Consider the following 20024-nt stretch of genomic DNA (forward strand, 5'->3'; position numbering starts at 1 on the left):
AGTTGGTGAATAAGATTATAGTAGCGCGTGTAATAGCGTAAGTGTTTTTTCTTTTTACAATCTGATTGATTAACTGCTGGTGTTGACAGAGGTTGGAATTCCAATCAAGCAGAAGACACACCCAATACCATCTGTTCAAACTATTAATCTTTGCTTTTAACAACTTTAGGTGTAGCTTCTGCTTGCTTGCACCCATTTTTCAATAAGATCTGACCCCCATAGGTTATAGTAGAGAAGGTAGGCAAGGTAAAGTTAGCATAATGTGTGGAATAGAACTGAATAGAGAGTCTCTAAGATCAGGTGGCTGGGAAGTTAACAATGTAATTAAGTGGTAAGAAATGAACAGGATCAGGAAGGATGCTTAACAGTAGGATAACATCATGTAAAGTTTTATACATTAGGATGGATTAGTGCTAGTTTAGGAAGGTTACTGGAGCGTGAAATGAGAAACTTGAGAAAATAAATATAGTGATGCTTTATTGCACCATTTTATTTCATTAGATTTATCTATTGGTGCTCGTGCTGAGATATATAAGTATTTATTAGAAAGAATATATTATTTCGTTACACTTATTGTCTAAGGCGGTTAGGAAGCATAAGCTGTGTTGATTCAGAGTAAGTTAGAATAATCATTTTGCATACATTAAAAAAGAATAGGGAAAATCTGAATTATTAATACGCACGTGTTTAGGTTTCACCTGTTGTTCCCATTTTTCATAAAAATCCTGAAAACAGAATAAAAAAAGGTAAATTGTGGTAATTTATTAATACGCGATGTGTATCAGTCCAGAAAACACTGGTTACTGGAAAAAACACCAGTTCATGAGATTGCGTCTTTACCATCCACATTCACACATATTTCTAACTACTTATTCTACTGGTATGGTTTCAGGAAGTAGGAAAACCTGAAAACCTGAAACTAGAAAACCTGGAGGAACGAGATTATCTCTTTGTACTTACTTCTTCTTCTTCTTTCGGCTGCTCCCATTAGGGGTCGCCACAGCGGATCATCCGTCTCCATACCACCCTGTCCTCTATATCTGCCTCTTTTACACCAACTACCTGCATGTCTTCCCTCACCACATCCATGAACCTCCTCCTTGGCCTTCCTCTTTTCCTCCTACCTGGTGGCTCCATCTTCAGCATTTTTCTACCAATATATTCATGTCCCTTCTCTGCACATGTCCAAACCATCTCAATCTTGCCTCCCTCACCTTGTCACCAAAACATCCTACATGTGCTGTCCCTCTAATAAACTCATTTCTAATCTTGTCCATCCTCGTCACTCCCAACGAAAACCTCAACATCTTCAGCTCTGCTACCTCCAGCTCCACCTCCTGTTTTTTACTCAATGCCACTGTCTCTAATCCATACAACATCGCAGGTCTCACCACAGTCCTATAAACTTTCCCTTTTATTCTTGCAGATACCCTACTATCACAAATCACTCCTGTCACTCTTCTCCACCCACTCAACCCTGCCTGCACTCTTTTCTTTACTTCCCTAACACACTCTCCATTACTTTGCACTGTTGACCCCAGGTACCTGAACTCCTCCACCTTTTCCACCTCTTCTCCCTGCAACCGCATCACTCCACTGCCCTCCCTCTCATTCACACACATGTACTCTGTCTTACTCCTACTGACTTTCATTCCCCTTCTCTCCAGCGCATATCTCCACCTCTCCAGGCTCTTCTCAACCTGCTCTCTACTCTCACTACAAATCACAATATCATCTGCAAACATCATAGTCCAGGGAGACTCCTGTCTGACCTCGTCCGTCAACCTGTCCATCACCACTGCAAACAGGAAAGGGCTCAGGGCCGATCCTTGATGCAGTCCAACCTTCACCCTGAACCAGTCTGTCGTACCTACTGCACACTTTACTGCCGTCACACTGTCCTCATACATGTCCTGCACCACCCTCACATACTTCTCTGACACACCTGACTTCCTCATACAATACCACAACTCCTCTCTCGGCACCCTGTCGTACGCTTTCTCTAAATCCACAAATACACAATGCAGCTCCTTCTGTCCTTCTCTATACTTCTCCATCAACATCCTCAAAGCAAAGAAAGGCATCTGTGGTGCTCTTCCTCGGCATGAAACCATACTGTTGCTCACAGATGGTCACCTCTTCTTTCAGCCTGGCTTCCACTACTCTTTCCCATAACTTCATGGTGTGACTGATCAACTTAATTCCCCTGTAGTTACTGCAGGTCTGCACATCTCCCTTATGCTTAAAGATCGGTACCAGCACACTCCTTCTCCATTCCTCAGGCATCCTCTCCCCTTCCAGAATCCTGTTAAACAATCTGGTTAAAAACTCCACTGCCATCTCTCCTAAACATCTCCACGCTTCTACCGGTATGTCATCTGGTCCAACCGACTTTCCATTCTTCATCCTCTTAATCGCTGCTCTCACTTCCTCCTTACTAATCCTATCTACATCCTGCTTCACCAACTCCACATCCTCCAACCTTCTCTCTCTCTGATTTTCCTCATTCATCAGCTGCTCAAAATACTCCCTCCATCTTCTCAACACACTCTCCTCACTAGTCAACACATTTCCCTCTCCATCCTTTATTGCTCTAACTTGCAGTACATCCTTCCCAGCTCGGTCCCTCTGCTTGGCCAATCGGTATAAATCCTTTTCTCCTTCCTTAGTGTCCAACCTCTTATACAGTTCCTCATATGCCTTTTCCTTGGCTTTCGCCACATCCCTTTTAACCTGCTGCCGCATCTCCTTGTACTCCTGCCTACTCTTCTCATCACTCTGTCGATCCCACTTCTGTTTTGCCAATCTCTTTCCCCTAATGCTCTCCTGCACTTCCTTATTCCACCACCACGTCTCCTTGTCTTGCTTTCTATTTCCAGATGTCACACCAAGTACTTTTCTAGCTGCCTCCCTCATCACTCCTGCAGTAGTTGCCCAATCATCCGGCACCTCTTCACCACCACCAAGCCCCTGTCTGACCTCTTCCCTGAACCTCACACTACACTCTTCCTCCTTCAGTTTCCACCATCTTATTCTTCTTTCAAACCTTACTTTCCTCCTCTTCTTCTTCACCTCCAAAACCATCCTACAGACCACCATCCGATGCTGTCTAGCTACTCTGTCCCCCGCCAACACCTTACAGTCTCCAATCTCCTTCAGGTTGCATCTCCTACACAGAAGATAATCCACCTGTGTGCACCTTCCTCCACTCTTATACGTCACCCTATGATCCTCCTTCTTCTTAAAATACGTGTTCACCACTGCCATTTCCATCCTTTTAGCAAAATCTACCACCATCTGCCCTTCCACATTCCTCTCCTTAAAACCATACCTACTCATCACCTCCTCATCACCTCTGTTCCCTTCACCTACATGCCCATTAAAGTCTGCCCCAATCACCAATCGTTCTTTCCTAGGTACACCATCTACCAATTCATCTAATTCACTCCAGAATCTTTCTTTCTCCTCCATCTCACAGCCAACTTGTGGAGCATAGGCACTGATGACATTTATCATCATCCCTATCAGAAACTCTCTTCACCTCCACTACACTCTTACTGTACGCTTCCTTCAGAATCACCCCTACACCATTTCTCTTCCCATCCACACCATGATAAAACAGTTTAAACCCACCTCCAATGTTCCTGGCCTTACTCCCTTTCCACTTGGTCTCCTGAACACACAACACATCTACCTTTCTCCTCTCCATCATATCAGCTATCTCTTTCCCTTTACCTGTCATAGTACCAACATTTAAAGTACCAACCCAAACCTCTACTCTCCTACACTGCTCCTTTTCCTGCCGTCTCTGTAGACGCCTTCCTCCTCTCCTTCTCCTCCTTCGGCCAACAGTAGCCCAATTTCCACCGGTACCCTGTCGGCTAACGATACCTGTGGCGGTCGTTGTTAACCCGGGCCTCGACCGATCCGGTATGAAATTCTCATTTGTGATCCGCATATTTGATTTGGCACATGTTTTACGCTGGATGCCCTTCCTAACGCAACCCTCCCCATTTACCCGGGCTTGGGACCGGCACTAAGAGTACACTGGCTTGTGCCCCCCTAATGGCTGGGTTATCTCTTTGTACTTACTGCACATATTAATTGCCCCACTAAAATGTTGAAAGAGTAAAACGACTACCACTGATATTACTACCATTTTTATTTTCATTTCTACTGTATATAACATATATTTATTACAGCTAGACATTTTTGTCTTAGTCCAGAATTATCCAATATAATAACTTAATAAAAAAAACAAATATATATGCTATTGGCCTCCCAGTGATAACATAAATATAGACACTCAGGTGTAGATAATTGCTCTAATAAACCATATAACCATGTATGTACGACTGTATTGCACACACCTTGTCAAAAAAACCTTGTCCTTCCTCATTAAATTTCATCAGTCTTTGGATATTTTCATCATCTTCATATCCTGTGAATTGTTTCTTCTTTTTTTCGCAGACGAAAATAAAGCAAAGCAGCACTAAAAAAAATTAAAAAAATGTTCTGTAAATAATTGCCTCTTTATATAAATGAGTTATTAAGAAACGATGAGTCAGATCAGTGTGGAATGTAGAGCTACAGTATCAGTCTATCCCATTTTGCACTTTCACGAGGCTGCCTACCATTTATAACTTTTCTAACCATGCAGTAGTTTAAAAATAAAACTGTACATGGTACAGTGGCTAAGGCACTGGGTTACTGATTGGAAGGTTGGGGGTTCAAGCCCTGGTATTGCCAAACTGCCACTCTTTGGCCCTTGAGCAATGTCCTTAACCTTCTGTGCTTCAGAGGTGCAGTATCATGGCTAATCCTGGTTTAAAGTTTTGAAAAAAAAGGGCAGTCATTTAGATATTTATTTATGGTAAATCAGTAGATCAAATCCTATTTTTTAACAAAGATATTTAAAGATAAATATCTCTGGTGTTTGACTACATCTAGGGCAGGGGTATCCAAACTACAGCCCACTATCCATTTTTAATTGGCCCATATCAAAGTCTAAAAATATAATAGTCTATCTTCTAGAGAAGTAAAGAAAAGTTCAGGCAGGGTGAAGTGGGTGGAGAAGAATGATAGCAAGAGTGATTTGTGATAGAAAAGTATCTGTGAGAGTGAAAGGGAAAGTTTATAGGACAGAGTAGTATGGAGACGGATGATCCACTGCGGCGACCCCTAATGGGAGCAACCGAAAGAAGAGGAAGAAGAAGACTTCTGAGTTTCAACACTAGGTGGACCTACTGTCTTTAACAAGGCAGCACCTCCACAAGGCAAGCAATCGAAGAACATATTTGCTCAGGGTCACCAGAAATGGCAGAACTAAAGAGACGTGCCAATCTGAGGCTGTCACTGAGAGAATTACCTGCCAATCTTTTTGTAAAAAATAAAATGGAAATCTACTAATGGAGAGCTCTGATGGAGACTTTTTTCCTTCAAACATGTTCAACTATCAAACGTAATTTACCTGCATTTGATTGATTTTTAGGAATAAGATGCATTAAAAGTAAGGCAGTATAGGAAAATAGCTTGGACACCCCTCATCTAGGGTAATGGAGAGACTGTGTAGATTTCATTTGCAGACAAACTGTACTTTAAAAATAGATGAACAACCATCGCTGCAACCATCCATATAGCTGGGCTTTATAGCAGAGATATCTAGGCGGAAGCCTCTCTTCAGTGCAAAACCCATGGAAGCCCTACAGGCCTTTCAACAAGATTTTCTGGTCTGATAAAACCAAGATTTAACTGGTTTCAAATCTATATGCTATGTCCAGAGGAAACCAGGCACCGACCATCACTTGCCTAAAACCATCCAAAAAGTGAAGCATGATGGTGGCAGCATCATGCTGTGGTGGTGTTTTTTTGCAGTAGGGACTGGGCAGCTGGTCAGGTTTAAGGAAACCTGAATGAAGCAAAGTACAGAGATAACCTCAATTAAGTCCTAAAAGCTCAGGACCTCAGACTGGGCCAAATGTTTATCTTCCCACATGACAACAACCCTAAACACACCCCAACAACAACACAGTATGGCTTAGGGACAATTTCTGAAGAAAAAAATCCTAGAGTGGCCAAGCCAGAGCACTTTTTATAATAGAATAGAATAGAATAGAATAGAATAGAATAGAATAGAATAGAATAGAATAGAATAGCCTTTATTTGTCACATTTACATTATAGCACAGAGAAATTCTTGTGTGGAAGCTTGGGTCAGCCATGATGCGGTGCCCCTGGAAGGTTAAGTGCCTTGCTCAAGAGCCCAGGAGTGGCAGCATGGTGATAAAAGGGCTTGAACCGACTGACCTTCTAATTTGTAACCCAGAGCCTTAACCACTGAGCTACCACTCACCCTGACTTCAACCGTATTGAACATCTCTGGGGAGACCTAAAAGTAGCTGTCCGCTGACGGTCAACATCCAACAGCTTGAGAGGATTTGCCATAAGAAAGGCAGAAAATCCCCCAGTCCAGGTGTGTAAAGCTTGTTGCGCCATACACAGAAAAGACTTGAGGCTGTAATTACTGCCAAAGGGGCTTCAACTAAGTACTGAGTAAATACGCCTAAATACTTATGTGATTTTTTTGTTTGTTTGGTTGTTTTTTTTTTACAGAAATTTGTAGATGTCTGTTTTCACTTTGTTATTATGAAATGCAGATTAATGAGAAAGAAAAGCATTTTGAATGATTGTAGTATCAGGTGGCAACATAACATTGATAAAAGAGAAAGTGGGACGGAATATTTCCATATATATATATGAAAGACTCACCAGTCATCAACAGTATCGCTCCCAGTATAACTACTATGGCTGCTACTTGGAGCCTGGAAGTTTGAGAAGATAGCAAGCACCCGTCTCCTTCACCGCAGTCACACAACACCACATGCAAGTCGTCGTATCCTACTCCCCCTTGTAGATCCACAATCTTCAGTGGAACTGTGTAGTTCAAATATGGCAGAGGCTTCCGGCAAATCAAAAAAGTTTCAGAATCTGTAACAGAAATTAGTTTTTTTTTTTACAAATACAGAGGACATCCAGGCAATAAAAGAAAACAATGTGGTCAATATTTAGATCCTAGAATTTTAAAACAAGTTGTTCGCTATGCTTACTTATGTTTGTGTCAAGCTTCCACTGGCTCATCAGCTCCTGATCTTCTTTGCCAAATGTAAAGGTGAAAGGTCCACTAAACGGAAACACGTCCGAATCCTCGGCAGTCACTTTCACCTGGTCAACTTTGTTCCCGCACATCACTAACGTTTTGGAGACCAGATGTGGTGTATTATCATTCTTATCACTTAGACGAATCACCAGAGTTCCTGTACCTGTGGCAGGAGGCTCCCCTGAGACACCAAACAATGACAGAGACATAAAGAGAACAGCAAGTGGACATAATTAGTTTGGTAGTTGGTAGTGTTTGTGGACATCTGACTATCATACCCATATGCACTTGTTGAACATCCCATTCCAGATTTAATTCCTCTTTTCTGTTTTAATCAATTCCACTCTTGATGATTTAAATCATTGCAAAGGTGTTCAATGCGGTTGAGGACAGGGCTTTCTGCAGGACACTAGAGTTCTTACACAAGAACCTTAACGCACTTGCTTAGTGTAGTAGACAGGAACCCAATCTGGCCATATTAAGTAAGGTGGAATTGGGAGCAAGTTTTTGAAGATACAAATACTCTGCATATGACTATTATGCCTTTCATTAATATTACAGCACATACACATTTGTTTACAAAATGCATCAATATATCAATAATTACACTTCAAAATAACAGCAATTTCCTATTTGTTTAAGGTTTATGTGTTTGCAGAGTCAACCTATAGATTCCAATCGAACGTAAAATGATGGAAGTCTACGGTAGGAGAGCGTACCATCATCAATTGCTCGCATCACAACAGTGTAGGTGCTGTTGCGGACATACGGTGACTCCCGGTCCATCTTCTTATCCAGGGAAATACTGCCTGTCTTTGGGTCCATAGACATCCAATTAGCCGGATCTTCTACTAGCTCATACCTTGATGCACACACAGTTATTTTGTTGGATCAAAAAACAGCTTTTGGATAGTATTTTATGTGTGTGTGTGTGTGTGTGTGTGAGTGTGTGTGTGTGTTTATACAGTATATAAATATACATATGTAAATATACTGATCAGGCATAACTTAATGACCACCTGCCTAATATTTTGTTGGCCCCCGTGTCGCTTCAAAAACAATTATGACCCATCGATCATTAAAAGCATGAACTTTTTCAGCATTTTAAGTTACAGGAGTTTGTCTGTTGGATCGGACCACACGAACCAGCCTTCGTTTCCCACCTGCATCAATGAGCCTCGGCCACCCACGACCCTGTCCCCGGTTCACCACTGTTCCTTCGTTGGAGCACTTTTAACAGATACTGACCACTGCAGACCAGGAACAGCCCACAAGAGCTGCAGTTTTGGAGACGCTCTGACCCAGTCGTGTGGACGTCACAATTTGGCCCTCATCAAACTCACTCAAATCCTTACGCACGCCCAGTTTTCTATAACATCAACTTTGAGGACAAAATATTCACTTGCTGCTTAATAAATCCCAGTCCCAATTATTCAATATACTCATAATGTTACAATGTCATACTGTTAGGCCTAATCAAGGTGTGTAGATAGATAGATAGAGAGATAGAGAGATAGAGAGATAGAGAGATAGATAGATAGATAGATAGATAGATAGATAGATAGATAGATAGATAGATAGATAGATAGATAGATAGATAGATAGATAGATAGATAGATAGATAATTACCTGATTTTATTTGGGTCTGAATCCTCATCTGTCACTATGGGCATGTACAACACTTCCCCTGGATCTTCTTCCTCAACCTTGAAAACCTTCTGAATATTATTCTTAAACACGGGGGGGTCGTTCACATCAACAATTTTGACGGCGATTTTAGCAGTGCCGCCAACTTTTACATCTTTTGGTACTGGACTGATCGGCTTCCAATTATTGCATACAAACAACGGCTCTTCATTCTCCACACCGATTTCCAGCTCGGCTAGAGTCGTTCTCTCATAATCCTTTCCCTGTGGAACAAGAACATACAGATCCATGTATTGAATCTCCTCCTCACAGAGCTCCTTAATTGTTTTTTTTCTAGAAAAGAAGCTGAAGGAGATTCACTAAATGTTTTGGTAATGCTGATGTTCTTTGTAATTATTCATATGATCCATAAAGGACCAGAAAGCCAAATGTTTAAAAGGGTAAAAAGTTGAACATGTTTGTGTATAATATCAGTTGATGATTTTCTTGAAACACATTTCTTGTGCGAATCAGTGATGAACAAATGTGTTCATACCCAAATAAAAAAGACCCAAACATGAACAGTACAATATGCAAAAAACTAAACTAGGATTTCTTCTAAGGTATAAAAGTACATAATTCTGCTTTATAGTATGTTCATATTCATACTTCTCCAACACGGATACCTAAGAACACCTATTTCTTTCATCTACCTTAATGACACTCAGCACTCCTTCGTTGGTTACTGGGTCTGTCTCAATCTTGTAGTTTCCATCCTCATTTCCCTTCAGAATAGTGAACACTGCATTGGATCCTGGAGTATTTGGCGTGTCCTGATCTTCAACAGGAATCCTCAGAATTTCCTTATTGGTTTCCATCTCCATAACCTGAGCATTGTGCTGGACAAAAGTTGTGGATGGTAATTGAGTTAATACAGAATTGTTTGTCTTTTATCTCTATATATTATTATAACCAACTTTCTTGGCAATCATACTGTATCCAATGTGGTGATGTCATTCTTTAAAAAAAAAAAAAACAGTGGGATTAAAAGAAAACAGATGCATCATTTTGAATATACTACATAGACAAAAGTTTGTGGACAACTGACCATAAGATTGGTATGTCGTTTGTCAATATACCAACTAACTTTCAGCCCCCATCACCTCTTATAATAACCCTCCACTATTCTGGGAAGATGTTCCACCCAATTTGTTTGGAGATTTGTGCTTATTCAGCTACAAGGGTGTTGGTAAATTCAGGTACTGATGTAGGCGAGAAGGTGAGAAGATGAGGAGGCCTGGGGGTGTCAGTATTCACATTCACCCCAAAGGTGTTCAGTGGTGTTGGAGCTCTATAGCAGGAGATCTTCCATTCCAGCTCTTGTTGAGCATATCTTCATGAAGCTTGCTTTCAGGGTCATTGTAATGCTGAAACAGGGTTGAGTCTCCTAACCCAAGTGATGGGTAAATTTCATTCTAATGTACACATCCAAAGAGGTCCTATATAAATGTGTGCCTCCAAATTTGTGGGAACAGTTTGGGCAAAAAAAAGACATAGCTGAAAAAGTCAGGTGTCCAATTTCTTGTATATATAATGTCTTTTTGTAGTTCAGATAGTTAGTTAATTGTTTATTGATATAATTAAAGGAGATTTGCATTATAAACATGCACTTCAAAGTATTATATTGCACAATAGGAGCTTGTCAAGTCTCTATCTTAGGGCTATTAATATTTACACATGTTAATTATGCCTCCAAATAATGCACAAATGTATTTATTCATTTATTTTTGAACATTTGCCCCTCATCTTTGATATATTTTGATATATATTATATAAGCCTGTCTATGGGCTAATAAAGTAAAACACTCAGCCAGTCCGCAGCCTATCAGACTCCAGTATATTGCAGTGCTACTGTACCAGAGATTTGCAAATCTTTACCTTCTTAGCAGTGAGAACTGGTGCGTGAGTGTTGGAATCGGTGATGACGAGGAAAACTGTCGCAGTGGATGATTGTTGTGGCGTTCCGTGATCTCGTGCTTCGACAAGGATTTGATAAGTCTTTATTTTCTAAAAAGAAAAAAACAAACTGTCACATGAACATCACAGAACCGTGAAAAAAAAAACGTCTTTCTTCGCGAATCCAAGCCATGTTAGAAGGCTGGGGTCAGCCATGATACAGCACCACTGGAGCACAGAGGGTGAAGGGCCAAGGAATGAACGCTTAGAGAATGTCAGAGCACAAATAAAGCAATGATGTCCAAGGAATTGTCTGTAGACCTCTGAGACAGGATTGTATCAAAACACAGACCTGGAGAAGGGTACAGAAAAGTTTCTGCAGCTTCGAAGGTCCCAATGAGCACAGTGGCCTCCATCATACGTAAATGGAAAAGGTTTGGAACCTCCAACACTCTTCCTAGAGTAGAGCCGCCTGGCTAAACTGAGCAATTGCGTGAGAAGGGCCTTAGTTAGGGAGGTGACCAAGAACCCGATGGTCACTCTGAAAAAGCGCCAGCGCTTCTCTGTGGAGAGAGCAGAAGCTTCCAGAAGAACAACTATCTGATTGGTGGAGTCCTTCCAGAAGAAGTCCAATCAGGCCTGTATAGTAGAGTGGCCAGACGGAAGCCACTCCTCAGTAAAAGGCACATTACGGCCTGCCTGGAGTTTGCACCTGAAGGACTCTCAAACCCTGAGAAACAAAGATTGAACTTTTTGGCCTGAATGCCAAGCATCATCTGCTCATCACCTGGCCAATACCATCCTTACAGTGAAGCATGGTGATTGTAGCATTATGCTGTGGGGATAGCTTCCAGCAGGAGGAACTGGGAGACTAGTCATGATCAAGGGAAAGATAAATGCAGCAATGTTCAGAGACATCCTTGAAGAAAACCTGCAGTAGTTGGTTAAGGGCCACACGATTCCCATGTGCAGCTCCCCTGTGCACCGCATATACCGCAGACCTTATTTTTGCACCTCTGTGGACATTCTATAACATTAAATAACTAAGTGTCGAACTTTACTTACTGGGAATAAAAATGGCAAATGCCAAAATGACTTTATTCTACTTCTGTTAATTGTTTTCGAACACCACCCCCACCCCAAATGTTTAATTGCTTCAACTCTAACTTTTCCAGACTGTAGTGTTTTTAATTGGTTTCAGTATAAACAGAAACAATAACGTGTACATTGTTGTATTTTTGGACGGATGTGTGGCTGAAACCGTGTCACACTCACATCGAAATCGAAGCAGCCGGTGAAGGCGAACGTTGCGGTGATGGTGTTTTGTATGGCGGAGAAGGATTCGATGAAAACCTTTGGCAGTGGTGGGTCCTGGGACACGATGCTTAAAGAGATATGAGAGTTGTCGTTGTCCAACTCGTCTTTGTCACTCGCGTGCAGTGAAAATGGAAGCAGACCTAATGCAGGGAGAGCGGTGATTAGATAGCTGGAAATATAAACACAGGTAAAAGTTGAAAAGTCTCTTTTTAATTTACCAGCCTAATTTACACATTTACCTCAAGTCTGATAAAAAGGGTAAAAGGAACTGTATTTCTTTGCATTGTTTTTTCTTTTTTTCAATCAATCAATCAATCAAAAAAAAAGAAAAAAGAAAAAAGATATTTTATATATATATCTACAGTACAGACCAAAAGTTTGGACACACCTTCTCATTCAAAGAGTTTTCTTTATTTTCATGACTATGAAAATTGTAGAGTCACACTGAAGGCATCAAAACTATGAATTAACACATGTGGAATTATATATGGAATTATATACATAACCAAAAATGAACTGAAAATATGTCATATTGTAGGTTCTTCAAAGTAGCCATCAAGAGAATGCCAAGAGTGTGCAAAGCAGTAATCAAAGCAAAAGGTGGCGACTTTGAAGAACCTACAATATGACATATTTTCAGTTGTTTCACACTTTTTTGTTATGTATATAATTCCATATATAATTCCACATGTGTTCATTCATAGTTTTGATGCCTTCAGTGTGAATCTACAATTTTCATAGTCATGAAAATAAAGAAAACTCTTTGAATGAGAAGGTGTGTCCAAACTTTTGCTCTGTACTGTATATATATACAGTGATTCTTACCTTCTTTTATGTTCTCTGGAATTTTTACATTTAAAACATTGGGTGTGAAAAGAGGAGGATTGTCGTTCTTGTCTCTTATGATTACATCGAAAGCCAATGTTTTGTCAAGCAAATTGTTTTGGTCGTCCAGCACATCAAACTGTACCTAATTATAAAAAAAAAATACTATCAGTATGCCATATTGGGGGGAAAAACATTAAAATAAATTGTCTTAAATAATATGTAAATGTATTAAATAAAATAAAATGAATATATAAATATTCTGGAAAAAATGGCAAAAAAACACCAACCGAACAAACATAAAACAGGTTATAACAATGACTTACTTTTAAAATGGGGTATAATTCCCGGTCTATGGAATTCTGAATGAAGATTTCACCAGTGCTTTCTTTAATATAGAAAATGTCCTTTGGCTCCTCGGACACACCCTGGCCACTGATGCGGAATTTGTGGGACGTGTTCAGGTGTTGATCGTTGTGCAACTGGAGCCAAAAGAGTCAAAAGTAAGAGGAGTTCCACTGCATTTCATTGTAAAACTGTCAAAAATTCTGACATTATATGTGTAGCAGCCTGATGTGTAGCAGCCAGATATACACACACACACACACACACACACACACACACACACACACACACACACACACACACACACACACACACACACATTTCCAAAAGTATTGGGACACCTGACCTTTCCTGCTGTATTTGGTTCTTGTCCAAACTGTTACCACAAAGCTGGATGCTCTCAATTGTACAGGACGTCTTTAGATGGCGCCATAATAAAATTTTGCATTTACTTAAACTTGGAAACCCAAACCTGTTCCAGCATGGCGATGCCCCTGTGCACAAAGTGAGCTCCTTGATGATCTGGTTTATATGCTTTGGAGAGGAAGATCTTGAGTGGCCTACTATAGAGCTCTGATCTTATCCCTACTAAACATCTTTAGGATGAATGTAAACGCTGACTGCACCCCAGGTCTCCTCACCTACATCAGTACCTGCCTTTCGTAACACCCTTGTGTGCTGATGAACAGAAATATCCATAAACACGCTTCAAAATCTAGTGGAACATCTTCCCAGAAGAGTGGAGGGAATTATAAGAGCAAATTGGGACTAAATGTGGAATGCAACGTTTAAAAATCACATACCAAACTTATGACCAGGTGTCCAAAACTTGTGGAAATAGTGTATAAATGTAAAATCAGATCAAATATAATATGAAGTTTAAAAGTTAAACGTTATTTATATATATATATATGTATATATATATATATATATATATATATATATATATATATATATATATATATATATATATATATATATATATAGAGAGAGAGAGAGAGAGAGAGAGAGAGAGAGAGAGAGAGAGAGAGCCTAACCCTAACCCTAACCCTAGGGAGATGTACCTCTGTGAAAAATTGTGGAAAAGGTCCATCACTTTCCTCATCCAGTTCAAACGTAGACAGCACCCATCTTCTCTTGGATCGAATGAGAACTTTCTCCTTAGAAAGAAAAATTTTTATTATAATATTAATCACGCTACATTAAAAAGTGCCATGTTTTTTTCAAAAGGTTGTAATGAATGTAAGATGGTGAAAGAAAGTAATTTTTTTATATTAAATACATACACTTTTCTCTTGTTTCTTCTCCAGACTTCTCGGTTCGCCGAGTGAAGTCTGAGCCTCCTGCTGAAAACATAGGGAACTTGAACACGAGCAGATACTGAGCTGAAATGTTCACGTCTAAAACTACTGGTCTGCTAATGGTACAGTCACAGGTTCTATTATAGGTTCAAATAAATATATTTCAATATATTCAGTCGCCACGGCTGCTCATCAGGGATAAATGCACACCATTCACCTTAACTGTTGATTTGTGTAAAGCTGCTTTGAGACAATGTCTGTTGTGAAAAGCGCTATACAAATAAACTTGACTTGACTTGATAATTATGTAATATAATATAATTATTTAGATATACTAATATAATAATAAATAATATCTAAATATAATATATATATATATTGCAGACATACAGTGGGGCAAAAAAGTATTTGGTCAGCCACCAATTGTGCAGGTTCTCCCACTTAAAAAGATGAGAGAGGCCTGTAATTTTCATCATAGGTACACTTCAACTATGAGAGACAAAATGAGAAAAAAAATCCCCAAAATCACATTGTCTGATTTTTAAAGAATTTATTTGCAAATTATGGGGAAAATAAGTATTTGGTTACCTACAAAAAAAAGCAAGATTTCTGGCTCTCACAGACCTGTAGCTTCTTCTTTAAGAGGCTCCTCTGTCCTCCACTTGTTCCCTGTATTAATGGCACCTGTTTGAACTTGTTATCAGTATAAAAGACACCTGTCCACAACCTCAAACAGTCAGACTCCAAACTCCACTATGGCCAAGACTAAAGAGCTGTCAAAGGACACCAGAAACTAAATTGTAGACCTGCACCAGACTGGGAAGACTGAATCTGCAATAGGTAAGCAGCTTGGTGTGAAGTAATCAACTGTGGGAGCAATTATTAGAAAATGGAAGACATACAAGACCACTGATAATCTCCCTTGATCTGGGGCTCCACGCAAGATCTCACCCCGTGGGGTCAAAATGATCACAAGAACGGTGAGCAAAAATCAAAGACCAAAGTAACAAAGGCTACCATCAGTAACACACTACCCCGCCAGGGACTCAAATCATGCAGTGCCATACATGTCCCCCTGCTTAAGCCAGGACATGTCTGGGCCCGTCTGAAGTTTGCTAGAGAGCATTTGGATGATCCAGAAGAGGATTGGGAGAATGTCATATGGTCAGATGAAACCAAAATAGAACTTTTTGGTACAAACTCAACTTGTCGTGTTTGAAGGAGAAAAAATGCTGAGCTGCATCCAAAGAACGCCATACCTACTGTGAAGCATGGGGGTGGAAACATCATGCTTTGGGGCTGTTTTTCTGCCAAGGGACCAGGATAACTGATCCGTGTAAAGGAAAGAATGAATGGTGCCATGTATTGTGAGATTTTGAGTGAAAACCTCCTTCCATCAGCAAGGGCATTGAAGATGAAACGTGGCTGGGTCTTTCAGCATGACAATGATCCCAAACACACCGCCCGGGCAACCAAGGAGTGGCTTCGTAAGAAGCATTTCAAGGTCCTGGATTGGCCTAGCCAGTCTCCAGATCTCAACCCCATAAAAAATCTTTGGAGGGAGTTTAAAAACCGTGTTGCCTAGCAACAGCCCCAAAACATCACAGCTCTAGAGGAGATCTGCATGGAGGAATGGGCCAAACTACCAGCAACAGTGTGTACAAACCTTGCGGAGACTTACAGAAAACGTTTGATCCCTGTCATTGCCAACAAAGGGTGTATAACAAAGTATTGAGATGAACTTTTGTTATTGACCAAATACTTATTTTCCACCATAATTTGCAAATAAATTCTTTAAAAATCAGACAATGTGATTTTCTGGATTTTTTTTCTCATTTTGTCTCTCATGAATTACAGGCCTCTCTCATCTTTTTTAAATTGGTGGCCCCACTGTATTCACCCTATTCATCACACACACACACACACACACACACACACACACACACACACACACACACACACACACACACACACACACACACACACACCCTCCCCCCATCCCCTGCACCTTTTCTGGATAACCATTTTATAATGTTAATGAGTTCAAGTGCAATTGAAAGAATTTAATTAAATAAATAGAATCAACATACCATATGTGTAATTACAATTATATAAGTGGCACAGGACATCATTATAAATAGATCTGTTCCTGGAACAGCCTAGTAATAAAGACCTGGAGCTTGGGCATGTTTTTGGAATAATACGTTGGATTGTCATTTATTGCATAATGTTAAAAATGTTTATTTAATCAATGTAATTAGGTACACTGGAGATTTTATAGTTCATACAATCCGTGTTTGTGAGTCTTTTTTACTGCCATTAACCCTAAGAAACTACTTGCGGTTCGAAACCGGCAGAGTATATATACAGTAGCTTTTGTTTAGCCCTCAAGGCTTCTTGTCTTCATTCCTGCTTGACTTCCTTGTAAGTATTTACGCTGCAATAATAAATAATAAACGCTTTCGTTGGAACTCTAAACCATGGCACAAGCCCTCAGGCAAAAGGGTGTCCATGTGACATTCTGAAAAGCCATGCAAATTTCTGACCACCTTTTATACTGCTCATTGTAAACGGAGACACTTTTCAGGAGGGGCTCGACCCGAAAAATTGTAGATGTTTTGTCTGAAATACTCATACACGTTTGAGCTCGTCGCCTTTTTGATGACATAATTTAAATTTTTTCTCCTTGTTTTGCTTATTCTGTCATTCTATGTGACATGATAATTAGTACTTTAAGTGAAGGTCACAAAGTATTGAAATGGCGGAATGCTCAAAAGTGAGTGAAAAGGAAACGAGGTAAAAATGCTTAGCAATGAGTGATAAATCGCTCCAAACAAATCTGAGGAGAGAGAGAAAGATTTTAAACTGTCTCAAAAAGAAACGAGTGCATTAACAACCAGAAATCAATAGAAATGGAAAACAGAAAGGACAAACACTATTAAAACCATGAATAACAACTCAAAACAGCAGTCAGTAGTATCATCACCAAGAACCCCCACAGAGCAGGGATGAAGCTATTACAATCCAACATTTGAGGAAGATATATGCAGAAAAATAGAAGATACAATCAGGCTGGATTGAATTCACAAAGATGAGCAACAAAACTTCTGGAACCGGATTAATCACGACTAAAGGAATGCAAAGACCAAAGTGTAAAGAAAGGAAAGGATTTGCTCATGATCCAAAGCATCCTAGTTGTAAAACATGGTCGGGGAATTGTCATGGCTTCAGTTTGCATGCTTCTGGAATAAGCTCACTAGTCTTTATTAATGATGGAACTCATGATGGAGCAGCAGAATGATCACAGGAGATCACAGACCCATTCTGTCTGATCATTTACAGTGAAACCCATTCAATCAAATTAGGAGGAACCTCATCCTCATCACCAAATGTCCATTTATTATAGAAAACAATGACAGACAAAAAAAACCAGCAGCGGTTTGATGAAGGCAGTGTGTGAAAAAAGCAGTTACACATGCATACACACACACACACACACACACACACACACACACACACACACACACACACACACACACACACACACACACACACACACACACACACACACATATATGCACTGAACTTAATACATTCATTTAAAAGCTGTTTTGAGACTATTATCTATTGCTGAAAGTGTTCTACAAACAAAAATCAATTGAAATAGTTTTTCAGGGCTTTTACTGCAGCTTGTTTCAAATGTTGGTGAAATGTATGTGTAAATGGTCTGAGGTCTATATTCGGGTATTTCCTGTCTTACGATGGAGATGTGCTCCTTTTACCCCATTGTAGTGAAAATATATTGGATGTCGATACACGGTCTGGCCTACCCAGGAGTCTTAAAGAATGAAGCTCACTAGGGGGTAGTGCACTGTAATGTGTTAACAATATAAATTACAGTACATCATTTAGCAAAATAGAGCAGTTTACACTACAGTACGTATAAACTTTACAGTACAGTGCGCGAGCGGTGGTTCGCGAGTGGATGGTGGAACTTGCGAGAGCAAGGCATCTCACACGATGGGAACATCCTGGCAGCGTCGTAGTAAATCAACGGATTGGACAGTCCGAAAACCACGGTGCCGTGTTCTAAGCTGTTTCAGACATCCAGATGTAACGAAAGCTAAAATTCAAAACGGTCATCTCATATTTATATTTTAATAAAAATATGCCGTTCCAAACCTTCTGGAGGACAATAAATGTACAAAACATGTGCACCAGTCAACTCCAGGCTAAAGGTTAAGGTGGAATAACAATAATGTTTCAGTGAAGCAGAGTTCATAGGAATTAGAGACAAAGCCGGTCAGATTACTGTTATGGTACTCCGACCAATTACATACTTTCGATTTCCAAAACAGACAAATATTAAATTAAATAAATAAATAAGATATTTAACCAAAGTGATGTAGAAATTATTATTTTTTTTAAATCTGTAAGGAAAATGTTGAACAAATGCAGTAGGTGAAAATAGCCAGTGTAAAGAGGGAAAAAAAACTCTGTATTTTCTTACACACACTGATCAAGTTATGCAGTTATTCCAAGTCTAATAAATTACTAGCTGGCAAAAGCCACGGCACAATCCTTCAGTTTACGTTTTAAGGTTTGCCTCATTTTTACATTTTCATTGAATAGGCAGACAATAAAAAAAATTATATAAAAAAATGTATATACATAAAGAATTATAATAAAAAAATAATAAATAATATATATATATAAAAAATTATATAAATATAAAAAAATAATAAATAATATATATATATATTAAGCTAATTTACATTAAATTTAGCTGTACTTCACAACCAGTATATATATATATATATATATATATATATATATATATATACTGGGTGTGAAGTACAGCTAAATTTAATGTAAATTAGCTTAATCTCTACTTAAACCTTAAACAAAACGATTCCTACTCACAGCCAGAAGCAGAAGAAAAATGATCGCTCTTCTCATCGTGAAGCTTGTACAAGATGCTGTGTTAATGCGCCCAATCTCACCAGTGCAGTGTTTGTGTACTGTGTGGGGTAGATGCCCATAATTAAACCCTCTGTCATAGGTGTGGTTAGGATGTGATGGAGGGAGGAAATAAACTTGCATCCTGCAATGTCAATTAACCTGAAAAAATTGTCATGTTGTCACGCTGAGGAAACTCGTCTAACATGCGCATTGTGTTAGAGTAGAGTTTATACACTAATGGATGTCTGCCTGTCTGTTTTTTTTTTTTTTTTTTTACACCTGGACCATCCACATTTGATAGTGGACTTATAGATAGAGAACCTATACTTTAAAAACAGATGTTAAAAACCACAATAGTTTTTTTTTACACTCTTTGTCATACCCTGGTGTGTGTGTGTGTCACGAAATGCAAACACTGGAGGAAGGCTTTGAAGAGCTTGTATTGGACCTTTTATTTATTTACATAATTATTTATAATAGTTCCTTTTAACCAGAGTGCGTTTACTTCTGTGCAGCCAAGATTGCTCCAGGCGCTCT

The 20024-nt window shown here is 39.5% G+C and overlaps 1 protein-coding gene across 3 annotated transcripts in view; it reads right to left on the minus strand.

Annotated features, from left to right (window-relative positions):
• LOC310714862 (cadherin-like protein 26) overlaps positions 1-19547 on the minus strand; it is a 25799-nt gene extending 6252 nt beyond the window's left edge. For 2 of the 3 annotated variants that reach the window (XR_014530157.1, XM_083520874.1), the window contains exons 1-14: positions 19449-19547; positions 14511-14570; positions 14289-14384; positions 13206-13361; positions 12880-13024; positions 12013-12194; positions 10720-10848; positions 9495-9680; positions 8785-9065; positions 7875-8017; positions 7106-7336; positions 6768-6986; positions 4371-4492; positions 684-725 (exon numbers count right to left, since the gene is read on the minus strand). Coding sequence is in view for 2 of the 3 variants with exons in the window: in XM_083520874.1 (XP_083377000.1) it covers positions 684-725; positions 4371-4492; positions 6768-6986; positions 7106-7336; positions 7875-8017; positions 8785-9065; positions 9495-9680; positions 10720-10848; positions 12013-12194; positions 12880-13024; positions 13206-13361; positions 14289-14384; positions 14511-14570; positions 19449-19484 (2028 nt within the window). In the remaining variant the exon portion in view is untranslated. The remainder of the gene's footprint in view (positions 1-683; positions 726-4370; positions 4493-6767; positions 6987-7105; positions 7337-7874; positions 8018-8784; positions 9066-9494; positions 9681-10719; positions 10849-12012; positions 12195-12879; positions 13025-13205; positions 13362-14288; positions 14385-14510; positions 14571-19448) is intronic. The other variant, XM_083520875.1, reaches the window with a different exon arrangement.
• Between the last annotated feature and the right edge of the window lie 477 nt (positions 19548-20024).

This window comes from Silurus aristotelis (genome assembly GCF_946808225.1).
Source record: "Silurus aristotelis genome assembly, chromosome: 19".
Classification (NCBI taxonomy): Eukaryota; Metazoa; Chordata; class Actinopteri; order Siluriformes; family Siluridae; genus Silurus; species Silurus aristotelis.